General features: G+C 38.0%; 1 protein-coding gene across 2 annotated transcripts in view; it reads left to right on the top strand.

Annotated features, from left to right (window-relative positions):
• The window catches only part of PDE1A (phosphodiesterase 1A), a 219,929-nt gene that overhangs the window by 163,625 nt on the left and 42,421 nt on the right, over positions 1 to 13,883 (top strand). For both annotated transcript variants that reach the window (XM_024561559.4, XM_053918830.1), the window contains exons 5-7: positions 899 to 1,015; positions 1,869 to 2,009; positions 9,635 to 9,735. In XM_024561559.4, the coding sequence (XP_024417327.1) occupies positions 899 to 1,015; positions 1,869 to 2,009; positions 9,635 to 9,735 (359 nt within the window). The remainder of the gene's footprint in view (positions 1 to 898; positions 1,016 to 1,868; positions 2,010 to 9,634; positions 9,736 to 13,883) is intronic.

Genomic DNA, 13,883 nt, shown 5'->3' with positions numbered 1-13,883 from the left:
AATCAGTTAGAACTGACTCTGTTGTATTCCTGTAGGTTTTTTTTTCTTAACTTCAGTGAGTTATTTAGCATTGGATGTCAGATTTTACATTAAAACCTCCCTAAGCACGTGTGGGACTGGTATCACTTGCTGCAAGTCCATTTTGTAGACTGACTCCTTTGCAAGATGTTGCCCTGTAATTTCCTTAAGCAAAATCGTGTAGGAGCAAGGGGCGCTCTCCCAGAGTACCTGTTTCCTATAGGCCTGACCACTTCCATAGGGATATGCCAAAATTATCGTCCTCTTCCTCAATCAAAAGACTCATTTCCTTTCTTATCATCTTTCCCTGGAGGAGAGTATAAATGAATCAGCCAATGTTAGAGGGAGTAATAAAGTAGTATATATACTCTCTCTAGGATATTTGCATTTTAAAAGAAGATATAAAAATATCAAAAATTTAAACCAAATGACTAACTCCTATGGTGGAATTTCAAGCCATGTAGCAGGTGGATGGGTGGGAAAGGGAAATTTGGGCTGTTTTCCTTTTATCCTTCAATTAACATCACCTATATAACCCGCATTTCTACCTTAAAATGAGGCCAACTCTGGTGAAATAATTTGGGGCATAAATTTGGAAAGAGATTTAGGAGGTATTAAAGTGTTATCGGGTTTCTTACTTCCTTTGGTAACCTTGGCATTAGGGGGAAGATCTAAGCCCTCCATCAGGCCCTAGGGCCTCACTGTTGGGGACCCGCAGATACTAAGTGGCCCTGTCATAGCAGACCCGGAAGCACCTAATGTGCCGAATTGAAATTTGGCCTGCTGGATGTCGAATGCCTCATCTTTCTAAGAATTTTTCATAGAAAAAACCAAAACTATATGAATTTGCTGCCTAAAGTGTTTCCTCTTTTTTCTACAGGAAGTTGATAAATGGTCTTTTGATGTATTTGCCTTAAATGAAGCAAGTGGAGAACACAGCCTGAAATTTATGATTTATGAACTGTTTACCAGATATGATCTTATCAACCGTTTCAAGGTCAGAAACATGAAATAAAAGTGAAATGCTCTTAGAATTTGTTATCTGAATTAGAGTGAAAATGCAGAACATCAAGCCATTAATCAATACATTTAATAATGTTTCTAGTTGACAGGTCACAGAACTAGATGGATGAGTTTATCACATGCTAAAGCCATCCTCCCCAGCTCCCTGACATAATTATGCATCCACTTGGATATCATGAACCATTATAACCTAATTCACATGAGACACCAACATGCCCCTGAATTACAGAATAGTCAGATAGACACTGAAAGACATGTTTAAAAGAAATATGACCTTCTGTGTTCCTGAGACACAGAATGAACCTGTATTGGCAGCTTTTCTTTAGCTGACATGGAAGGGCTTCTAATTAACTTCATGGAGAGCCATTTAAACGACAGACTTGATCCCCCTTTCTGAGCACTCTGCAGCTGTACCTTTCGTCATTACCCGTGGACTCAGGATATTTTTAGAGCTGGGAGGAACTGAGAGGTCGTTTATTTTAATGCCTTGTATTGCAAGAAGGAAAACTAGACTACACCAATTCTAATTGGGAAATTTTACCCTTTTAAGAACTAGCCTTTGCACTTGACTCTGGAAGATATAAATATTTAAATTACGGGTAAGACTTATTTCATCTACCTTAGCTAAACACTTGGGGGTTATAATCCTTCTCAGGATGGAAAGCTAACAGGTTGATGAAGTGGCTTTTCAGAACAGTCCACGTTGTAATTCAAGAAACTACTGCCCACATCTGACTCGCTGTGCCCCCTCCCAAAAACCATTGTGTTTGTGTTGATTTAGAGCTACTCTTTTGGTAAAATATAATCATAATTATTACTTTCTGCAGATTCCTGTTTCTTGCCTAATTGCCTTTGCAGAAGCTTTGGAAGTTGGTTACAGCAAGTACAAAAACCCTTATCACAATCTGATCCACGCAGCTGACGTCACTCAAACCGTGCATTACATAATCCTCCATACAGGTATCATGGTAAGAAAGGCTTTGCACTGAATTTTTTTAGTTTGGAACATCAAACTCTATTCCCCTAAGTTCTTATTATCTCTTTAATGTCCATAGAAGTGTTATAAGAAATAATCTTTTGGATGTTTGAGGGTTAATGAGTTGTCCACAATATACATTTTTCAAAAAGTATTTTAACTCAGTGAAAGAAAAAGATACCCAGAGGCAAATGAAAATATATTGTAAGTCTTCCAAAATTTGGACTGCAGAACATTTTTGTTTGTAAATTCCTTTTCTCATAGCAATCAACCAAGAAACAAACAAGTGACCTAGAGAAAAGGTGTTTGGAGTAAAAGTTAGTTACAGTGCTCTTCCCTCAAATTATCACATTCCTCCAAGCCGACCTCAGCAGCCTTTTCTCTCTTACATACATTGCTAACCACAATCAAGTCCTGAAAGTATCATGTGAATTTTTCCAAATTCTCCTTCCTCTTCTTTGAATCCAAATGAATTATGAATAAGTAAATAACTGATTCAGCAAGGCAAATCTTAGGACAACAAGGGGTAGATGACAGGAACCATGAGGCTGCCTGGAGTTTCTGCAATGTCTCAGAATTCGGGCAGACTCCCAAGAGGTGAAGAGAGAAGCAGCTCTTCTGAAGCTTCCAACTGAAGTGGGTTCAAAGGGGTGTAGGCCATATGAGATCCACAAATCTTAGTACCTTCCTGAGTCCTCATAGGTCAACCAACCTAGGCTGAAGGACAGTCATAACCCATATGTAAAGAGAATGTTCCACCAGACCCCATGACATGTGTTGCCTACCTGTTTAGCACTCAGAAGTCACATTCTTGCAAGTAGCGGGGGTTTCTGGAACTCCCCTCTATGTAACTAGTACTCTTTGGGGGCCCAGAGATCCTTAACGCTCATCTTTCTAAAGCAGAGACTGTGTTCCTAACCTGGTGTGAGCAAAGCCCCTAGAGCCACACAGTAGGTTGCCCTGAAGATATGGAAAACTTGTAACAGGTACATAATTCACCAAGTTTATTGTATACAGAAAAATTTCACAGTGATTTATTTTTCCCCAAGAAACTATAATGTGTTGTTTTCTACACATTTGCTATGATTCATCCAGTAGAGTCTTGTGATGGCTAAAGAAATTATCTTTTTTCCATCTTTCTTTGCCTTCACAATGGTGTAGCTCCATCAGTGCCTTAAGCTCAGACCCTCTCCTGCCCCATGTTCCGCTTATCTTTGCTCCATAATGAACCGCTCCAAAACTTAGTGGCTTAAAACAATAACTTATTAATATCTCTCAAGGGTCTTGTTTAGAAGGGCCCCAACTAGAAGGTTCTCACATGGGGTCTGTCCTGTGATTTAATCACTGGAAACTGTGGCTGAAGACAGCTGAGGACGTCATCAGGAAAGACAGCCATGATGGTCCACTCACACAGCTGGCAGTTGGCAGTGGCTAATGGCTGGGCGCTCAGCTGGGCTTTTAATAAAGAATTTTCTTGGCATTTAACCACCAATTCAGTAGAAATATGCCCCTTTTTTTTGACAAGATTGCGAGTGATAGAACCTGGTTTGGAGTTCAGTCCTGGTTAGAGGGAAGCAGAAATCACAAAAACCTTCACTGATGCAGTGGCATGAGCCTCTTGTGACCTTCTAGAAGGCTGGACCTCAGATGTGGTCCAGTAAGGTGTGGTTAACCTCATACCTTGAGGTTCCCTGTTCTCGGTCATATAGGCGAGCACCACTGAACAAAGGTGTCAGTGCACCCCCTGGGATAGAAGAACAAGTGTAGCCATAGCTGGGCTTGGTCCTTGGTTGAGTTTATTCTCCATTCATTCCAGGGTTCTTACCTGATGCTTAAACGGAGGAGATAGAGGTTACCAATAATAGGTAGAAACTCAAACATTCAAAGCTATAACTTTAAAAAGCGTATGTTTTTTCACTGTAGTAAATGTAACCTTCTTTATACCTGTTTCTCTTCCTGGCAAGTGTGCATGTGCACACACACAAACACACTCACACTTGGAAATTCTTTTAAAGCTCTTTTGGTTGAAAGAACTTTATTGTCACAGCTGTTTCTTGAACTATTTGCCTTCGCTTGGTTTGATGTTCATGGCATTTAATGTGATAAACGAAGTGTCCCATGACAGCTGCAAATGCTGTTACACTTGCAAAAGTTGCTCTAACATCTTCCTGGTTAGAGCTGCCTACTTTTTCCTTTCTAAGGCCTCGGTCTTGAATCTGGTAGCGAGGTGATACACACATCGAATCATTGGCATTTCCTTTTTTCTGAATTCTTTGGCTTTGAAAAAGTTAACTGAAAAATGAAATATCTAAGATTTACTCTTTAGTGGAAACTGAACTGATTAAGTTTCCTCAGAATAAGATGGAATAGAAAAGTAATGCATACTTTGATATTTTAACAAATCTGCTTAAATTTTGAAGTATAATGATAAGATATCTGTCATTTCAGCTGGGGGGGAGTAGCCAGAATTTTAAAAGTATGTTTCTACTTAAGTACATTTTTTTTTGTCACAAGTGTAAAGGGAGCTAAATAAAAGTGTCCTATTTTGACATTGAAGATGTTATCTTAGTAGGTAAATAGAGAAATTCACATACACAATGTGAGTTTACCCTCAGACTTGCAAGGAAGATTCCTTTCAGGTTATAAAAGCCACGCCAACTTCTCTGGAAGACTAAGGCAGTTTGGCCTAGGCTCACAGGCTCATGTGACTCCTAGAAAATTGAAGTTGTTAGCAAAGATTATGCAGTCCCTTTCTGAGGGGACAGTGACTTACTAATTGTAAATATAACTTCACTCTACTTCAGCAAGTTTGGTTTGAAAATTTGTTTATGATTTCACTACCATTTAGCAAAAAATGTCAGTGGCTCTTTGCTTACCCCTGACTTTGGCCGTTATGAAAAAGATAGCCTAGTGGGAGATTCATGTTGTCCCCCGCAGTGTTTATTTAAACCCAATAAATAAACTAAATTTATGTAGTTTAAAATGCGTTCAACTTAAGGGAGTAGTGAGAAATGTTATGATGGATGGTGAAAGAAAAGGCCAAGTAAATTTACAAATTTATTGACTATTTTTGTCAAAACTAGGTCATATTGCCAGCTTGCAGGTATTTGGAAAGTTATTTAAAAAAATACTTTATATTGTATAGCTGAAAAAAGTGGTGGTAGGTGAGTATAAATTTTCATGTATATGACAGTGTTCTTTACAACAGAAAAGCATTCTAAAATGTCACTTACTTTAGTGTTCAGTCGATGTCCCGCTGTTTCAGAATGGTCTTATCAGCGTGACATTTATGGAGCACTCCAGTGGCAGCCCAACACTGTCAGGTGACTAATGGCAGCCTGTCACTTGCAAAATGTTCAGAGGACTGTTGCCTGAGTGGGATTGTGATGAAGCTATTGTCCTTCAGTTTGTTAATGTCAGCAGACACCCTGAGGCCTGGGAGTCCACAGTGCAGAGGAATGTTGCTGGGACACCCTCCAGCTCCCGCACTCTTTTGTCCCTGAATTAATTTGCAACCCTGTGCCAGAGTGACTGTGGTGTGGGCAGCTTAGTCCATTTGCTAAAGAGCGAATGCTTCGCTGAGTGCTCCTGAACCACCTCCTGATGTCTCTCTGAATGGGAATCATAGGGGCCTTGGCAAGGGAACACTTGCCTTTCCGGCTCCTGGCGTTGTGTTCTCAGTAACTCTAAGAGTAGAAGATAAAGAGATGACTTGAACTCTATTTCCTTTGGAACTTGTAGTCAACTTGCTATAGCCAGAAATAGCCTCCCACACACTGAAATGACTCAATTTTTCTTATCGAGCTATAGAAAACTTGCCATTATATCTCTCTTCTATGCACTATGTGAAAACTTTGTTCTTATAAATGGCTTCACAGACAATATTGCAAGAATGGAAAGAGTGTAGGCTTCCAAAGCAATCATACATAGGTTTGAATTCCTGCTTCACTACTTCCTAGCTTGTTTACTCTCCACTTGGGTTCCCTTGTCACTAAAACGTGGTTAATACCAAACACCTTGTAGTCTGGCAATGAGAAGTCAATGATATCATATATGTAAAGCACCTAACCTCATTCCTGAAATATAATAGCTATTAGCACATACACTAATATAGTAAAATTATTGATTTATTATATTATGTATATTAAATTATATATATTAAGTATTAATATTATTACAATATACTTGCTTTCTATACTAGGTAAGTTATAGCACACTATCTCGGCCTACTCAAAGGCATAGAGAAAAAAAAATAGTGTCCAGCCCTATAATTCAAGGTAAGAGTTGTTAATTACAGTCTTTTTGGACACACCAGGAATTAATAGGTCAATGTGATTTTCTGACCTGAAATTATCCCAGCCCTAGACATACACACTTTCTCTCTCTCTCCCCGCCCCCTCTCTCTCTTTCACACACACACAAACACACACACACATACTCTCTCTCTGAATAATTCAGCTATGAAAATAGCCTCATAACGTCTGAAAGCTCTATCAACTTTTACTCATCAATATATCCAGTTAAATTGTCTAGAAATCCTGCTTTTGAAACTTTAAGAGAATGTTTTCAGCATATTGCCTTCCTTGAGTAATGAATGTTGTCGCAATCTGTAGAGAAATATTGTGATCTGAGGAAGGAACGGAAACTTTGGAACCGTGAAGATTTTGTTTTGAATCACTGCTCTGCCACTTGAGAACTAGGTGACCTTTGGCAGGTTGATTTACTTCTTTAGGATTCAGCTTTGTTATCTGCCAAACAGGGATAAATATACTTACCTAGTAAATGGTATATAGGATGGTTATAAAAATTAAATGACACCATCTAATTAAAACTTTCAGTTAAGTTAGTTCTTTTCCCTTCCCATCTGTCACCATCACACATGCTATTAATGGCGCCCACAGTTCCCTATAACATAATTTGAGGGCTTCCCATTTTAGAGTAAGGCCACCTGAGCATTTCTCTAGGCAAAATGCAACCTGCAGTGTAGATGAAGCACAGTGTCGTATTGCTTATTCCTCATCATTCTAACCCTTTATCATCAGAAATCACTAGAACCTAGGAGGTGCTGACCACACTGTTCTGGTTGGGAAGAATGATACGATTCAGCCACATTTTCTTGGCTTGTCCTCATGAATCATTTACCAAAACTATGAATTTAAGCATCCATTTCTGAGTTAGAATTCTCATTTGACGCCAGTATAAAATGAATTTGCAACTAAGAAGCTAAAAATAAGCTCAAAATTCTACTTTCACTAATACAAAATAGATATATTCAATTAAATGTTAAAGCTCAATGTTTCTTTCTTCCCAAATAATTTTATAATATAAACTTTATTATTAAGACTAATAGTGTGGCATATAGTGTGACAATAAATAAGGGGATTCACGGAGGAAATACTGGTTGTGAGAGGCAGAGATTAATGAGACCAAAAGCGGGAACACATTCTGACAGCTGGGAAGATAATTTTAAATACTAATGAGATAATCTATAATTAATACACATTTCTGATTTTCTACTTACTTTTTTATAATTTCAGCTTCATAGTCTATATTATTATAGTAAATATTGGATGTCACTTTTTTCAAAACTCTCAGTTAAATCTGTAGATCTTAAGGACAACCAATAAGAAATGCTTAAGAAAGTGTGTGATTTTTTTTTCTAGAAACAATTTCCTTTAATAAAAGAATGGGTTTCTGGGAGTACAAAAACTGGTTTAATTTCAAGTTCTATTCATTTCATGGTGCTTAATTCCACAGTCTCACTGGGGACATTGGAGGTTCAGTCCCAGGTTAGCCTATAATACAAGCCTTTAATAAGGTCATTTTCTTTCTTTTAATGACTCACAATAAAATGCACCTATAAACACAGAACGGCTAGTTATATCAACCCCCTCTGGTTCTGAATATTTTGTTTCTCAATCAGCCACTTGTGAGGCATTTACTCTTGAATTGCAATCACTAAAGATGTTAACTCACTATTATTTTCCAGAATGATGACTTAAACAGCGTATTTAAGATAATAGGTTTAGTAAAATGCCATTTATTCTGTAATTTACTATATAACAAGTCTTGCGATAGGTACAGTACATACATTAACTGTAAAGTTTTAAAAGCCACAGGGGAATGATCACTGATTCTATTTTCATGGCAACTGTGGCTGAAATGGAAAATAACTTACTTACCTAAGTACTAACAAAGATTTAAAACCAGAATTGTCTGATTTTACCTCTTCACCCACTACTCCTCACTACTTCCTCCAAATGCAAGACTGGTGTACTTCAATTCAACAGAGAAATATTAAGTTTCTACTATATGCCAAACGCCGCAATAGCTTATGTGAAAGGAGCTAAGATTAATAAGAGCATGCCTCTGGCAACTATGAGACACAACACTTGTTGCCTCTTCATGGACCTACAAGGGCTCCCTCTTACCTTTATACAAAATTCAAATTCAATTTCAGATCCATTTCCACAATGTGGACCCTCTATCTACCCTTCCATTGTACCTTTATTTTGTGACCTTTTAGGAAGTATGCACATAGTTTGTTATATTTTTTTGTTGCTTTCTGCAAGGTCTTTACTTATTTCAAGTATATGGAACAAGCTTCGTGTCATTTTGGACCCTCCATTCCTGCCCCCTCATTGCAGTGGTGTCCAGCGGGACTTCCTATGATGACGAAAATGCTTTGTATCTGCACTGCTCTACATGGAACCACTTGTCACACGTGACTACTGAGCAGTTGAAATGCAGCTACTGGGACTATTAGAGGGAACTTAATTTTACTTGATTTTATTTATTTTTAATTAAGTAGTTACAAGTGGTTATATTGGACAGTGCATTAAAAGTGCTATGCAAAATGTGAGTGATAAAGAAACTATTGAATTATCTAAATGGACTTATAACAGTAGTAGAATTTTGCTAAACCATCCAATTGATAACAAAAAGGACAATGTGTATGAAGCAGGTGGTCTGGGTGTTATGTGAAAGCCTTTATTTGTTTCATTGTTATTAAGTTTAATTGCACAGCCTTAGAACGTATGTGTTATAAAGAGCAAATTTGGTAAGTCTTTGGAAACTCTTCTAAATCTTTATCTAAATATAAAAACTAAGTTCAGTTCCTCTATTTAAATATAAAAACTAAGTTCAGCTCCTCTAATGAACAAAGTGAATATTTTCAACTCTTAGGTGGAAAATTTTCTCATAGTAAGGTCTTCTACAAAAATTGAGCTAAAACACATTTTATTGATGTACAAGCTGTATGTTAAAATTCACTTAACTGTGATTAACTTCATGAGAACCCAAACTGGTAAGGCTATGAATTCAAAATCCAGTCAGGGTTCATATTTAAATCCTAGGAAATAGCTCATTTTTCAATCAGTGAGAAAAATTACAGTGTCTGGATTGTGCACTTACAAGACTTGAAGCAACCGTTGGCCTTCTGAAGCAGTCATTATTATGCACAATCGATGGAGTGAAATGGAAAGGAAAATGTGTTTAAAATCGACAGAACAACCCTGCATGATTAATCATACTGGGTGCACTGAAAATCACGTTCTGTAGAAAGACAGCACAACCTCTGCTTTCTAAACGTGGTGGACTCTTTGTTTGCTTCCCCAGCACTGGCTCACGGAACTGGAAACTTTAGCGCTGGTCTTCGCCGCTGCCGTCCACGACTACGAGCACACAGGGACCACCAACAACTTCCACATTCAGACAAGGTCAGCTGCGTACGGGCTCAACTTCTCTGAGCTAGAACTTGAAATTTATGTTCTGCCAGCTACTTACTTTAAGAGGACTTAAAAATAATAATGAAGATATCTAATAATAATAGGTTTAATAAATTTTAGCCTTAAGCTGTAAACACGTCTGTCAATCAACTATTATTTATCAAGAATTTTGTTTATATTTTGTGGCATATTTAACAATTCAAAAAAATAAAGATGTGTAATATAATTTATGTTCAGTATTGACATTTTGAGCTCTCACACAAGACAGACATTTATTTATTGAGACAAATCTTGCAATTTATTGTCAAAGTCACTAGTTCGGTATCATTGTGCATTTGAAAATATATAACAATATTGCACTTCTGAAAAAAACCTTAAAAAAATCAAAGAAATTATACTTCCAGGTGAGCACAAAGTGTTAAGTTTAAAATAATTGGAAAATGCGATTTTTAAAATAATGGTGATGATGGCAGTTATTAGATTCAAAACACCAGAGTGGGAGTGTATTATTAGTCCGTGAGGACTGCCATCCCAAACACCGCAAGTTTGGTGGTTTAGGTAACAGAAGTTTTCTCACAGTTCTGGAGACTAGCTGCTGAGATCATGGAGTCAGTGGGTGTTGTTTCTGATGAGGCCTCTCTCTCTGGCTTGCAAATGGCCACCTCTTACTGCATCCTCACCTGGCCATTCCTTTGTGAGCATCCCTGGTGTCTGTCTCTTCCTTTTAGAAAAACATTAGGGATATTGGATTAGGGCCCAACCCTTTTAGGACCCCATTTAACCTCAGTTATCTCTTTAAAGGTCTTGTCTCCAAATACAGTCATACTCTAACGTATTGGGTGATAAAGTACTAGAACTTCAACATGTAAATTTTCAGGGAATGCAAATCAGTCGATAACAGGAAGGTGCTCTGAATTTTTTTGGCTGCACAGAGATCTCCCTTCCTGGAGGCAGAATTTGGTTGCTGGCCCATCACGATCCAACTCCCTTTATACGCATTGGATCCTGACATTTCTGTCTTTCACTAGTCAGCTATGCTTAAGATGGAGATGTGAGTCGAGAGACTCATGTCTTTCTGGAGCCACTATGCAACTCTCTATTTTTGTTGAGGGATTACTAAAACTAGTAATTTTTTATTTGTTCACTTTTTAATTAGTAGAATTTATTTCATAGAGCAGACTTAGGTTTGCAGGAAAATTGAACGGGGAGCACAGAGTGCCCATAGGCTCCTTCCCCACACCCCACAGTCTCCTCTGTCGCCACATCTTGCACGGGGTACATTTATTACAATCATTGAACCATTATTGATACATCATTAGTGACTGAAGTCCACAGTTTATATTAGGGTTTACTTCTTGTGTTATACATTGTAAGGGTTTTACAAATGTGTAAAATGCCATGCATCCATCATTATAGTAATACACACAACCATTTCACTGCCCTGAAAGTCCCCTTGCTCCATTCACATTTTAATTCTTCCCTCGTTCCCTCCCCTTCTACCCATAGCAACTACTGGTCTTGTTAATGTCTCTGTAGTTTTGCCTCTTCTAAAATATGTAGTTGAAACCATGCACTATAAGACCTTTCCAGATCGGCTTCTTTCACTTAGTAATATGCAATTAAGGCTCCTATATGTCTTTCTACAGCTTGACAGCTCATTTATTTTCATTGCTGAATAATACTTCATTGTTTGGATGTACCAGACCTATTTACTTACTTACCTATTGAAGGATATCTTGATTGCTTCCGAATCTTTGCACTTATGAATAAAGCTGATATAAACATTTGTGTGCAGGTTTTATGTGGTGTATTCATTTGTTTTTTAATAGCAATTTCTAACAACTGATTTCCCAGTTATAGGAAGTTGGTCTTTTGATGTGCAGAGCATACAAGCTTTTTACAAAATATTTAACATTTTAGAGCTTCAAGGGACCCTAAAGTGGCTGATATGCACGTTATGGATCACCTGGTCTAAACCTCAGAGTCTCAGAAGAAAATGCAAAGGTCTCAAGTGGTGAAATAACCTATTTATACGCATAGTCAGCTGACGGCAGTAGCACAACTGAGAAGCTAAGAGGAACATTCACTCTCAATCCAGTCTACTAACACAACTCCGCTTCCATGGCCAGAGAGAGGCATATGGGAGTCCCAACCCTTTATAGGCTGAAATGGGTGGGCTTACAGATCATGGCCCCTTGAGGGAGACAGAAGGAGATTAAATTCAAACAATGAAGTATTGGGGAAGGTGTTCTGTTTATTTTCAGAGTCCCCCAGACTGAAAGAGCATGCAGGGAGGGGGGCCCTGAAGCTGGTGCAGCAGGGAATGTTTGCAGAGTATAAAGTTGTTTTGTTTTTATTTGTGGTGAACATGGAAGGAAAGGTAACCCATGCAGATAGTTTTGCTTATCAAAGGCTCTCCTGCATCCCCCAAAACCATAATGAGTGGGATTTTAATTAAAGACAGCTCATTACTGAGCTGGGTCCTGTAGAGAACAATAATTTTGGAATTTAGAAAAGGGAGCAGTGATTTGGCAATTATAGCAATTGATATAGACATTATAAGTTATGAAATCCTTACAAATATAAATAAATGGAAATAATAAATTTCTTGTAAAAAGAAAATGTTGAGCTACATGTTACCATGGATACTGGATGTTGCTTAGAGTCTTGTTCTTATTTAGCAAAGACCATTTCAAACACTAAAACTATGCTGTATTCTCAATACCCTGTTCAATTTATTGGACAAAATTGTACATACTTTGCTACAACTAAATTTTAACACATTATATTCTTGTTGGTGAAAGGTAAACACAGTGATATTTGGAGCCTCATGTTTTAATAACCCTGGCAAAACTGCCATGACTACATTCGAGGCCATACAAATGATATTTGATTTGCAAATTACAGTTCTTCCCATGATCCCAGGAAACTTCCAGAGATACTTGGGCAATATCTACTTAGTCCTCTCTTACGTAAGGGTTGCATGTAAGCTTTGCTAGTTCAGTTTTCTTTGCACTGAGCTTTGATTATTGGCTAAGTAATTTTTAGGCCATAGCTGAAGTTATTAAAATAAAATGTATTTTTGAGGTATGTGCAATTAGCGAAATACATGTTAGTCCACTTTTATGAAATTCTAAAAGCAGAAGAGAAGGTAATTATTCTATAGGTCATTTCCCATATGTTGGAGTAATAATAAAGCACGGTTTATCTCAAATAGGAGCCAGGATTCTTTAATTCTTTATTTTATTTGTCCCTGCCAACTCTTCGGTAAACATTCAGTGAGTGATAGGGTCAGTACTGGGTGATAACGGAGACTCTACCCACTGAAAAGCCTAAAACACTAAGTCTTAATGAGGCAATTTTAGTGCTGACACAGAATGTGTCTACCAGGAGGAAGGAAAGTGAGAGGAGCCTGAGGTTGGGGAAAGTGGGAACAATGTTGCCATAGGTTTCACCTCGACTTTCCTTTTGTTGTTTTTGCTGCCTACCTCCAACCTGCGACTTACCTGACTGAGTCCACCCTTTTAGCACTTTGAACGTGGTGGCTCTGCTTCCACTCCACGCTTTCAGAAGGATTTGGCAAATTAAGTGCACAATGACGAGAAAGCAAGGGCTCCATTATACAGAGATGAGAATGCTTAGAATATGAGGTCTGTCCAGCAGGTATCCAGCCATGTGATATGAAAAATAGAGACATTTATTGGAAAAGATACAAGATACAAGAAATGGGGTACATAGGACAATGATGCCTCAGTCCCCTTCAAAGTAGGCACCTTGGGACCTACTCATAGGTAGGTCCCATAGATAGGTAGATGCTCATAGACAGGAAGACTCAATATTGTCCACATGTCAGTCCTCAAGTTGACTTATAGCTTCAATGAAGTCCCAGACTCCCAGTAAGTTAGTTTGTGGATATCATACGCAGATTTAAAGTTTATATGAGAGGCAAAAGACCCAGAATTGCCAACACAGCATTGAAGGAAAAGAAGAAAGTTGAAAAATTAACACTATCCAACTCTAAGACTTAACATAAAGCTATAGTAATTAATACAGTTTGGTATTAGCCAAAGAATAGACAAATGGGTCAACGGAACAGAATAGAGAACCCAGAAACAATTCACCTAAATACACAACTGATC

The sequence above is a fragment of the Desmodus rotundus genome, chromosome 2 (assembly GCF_022682495.2).
Source record: "Desmodus rotundus isolate HL8 chromosome 2, HLdesRot8A.1, whole genome shotgun sequence".
Lineage (NCBI taxonomy): Eukaryota > Metazoa > Chordata > Mammalia > Chiroptera > Phyllostomidae > Desmodus > Desmodus rotundus.
Note: the sequence above shows the minus strand (reverse complement) of the source record. Positions and strands in the feature narration are given on the sequence as shown.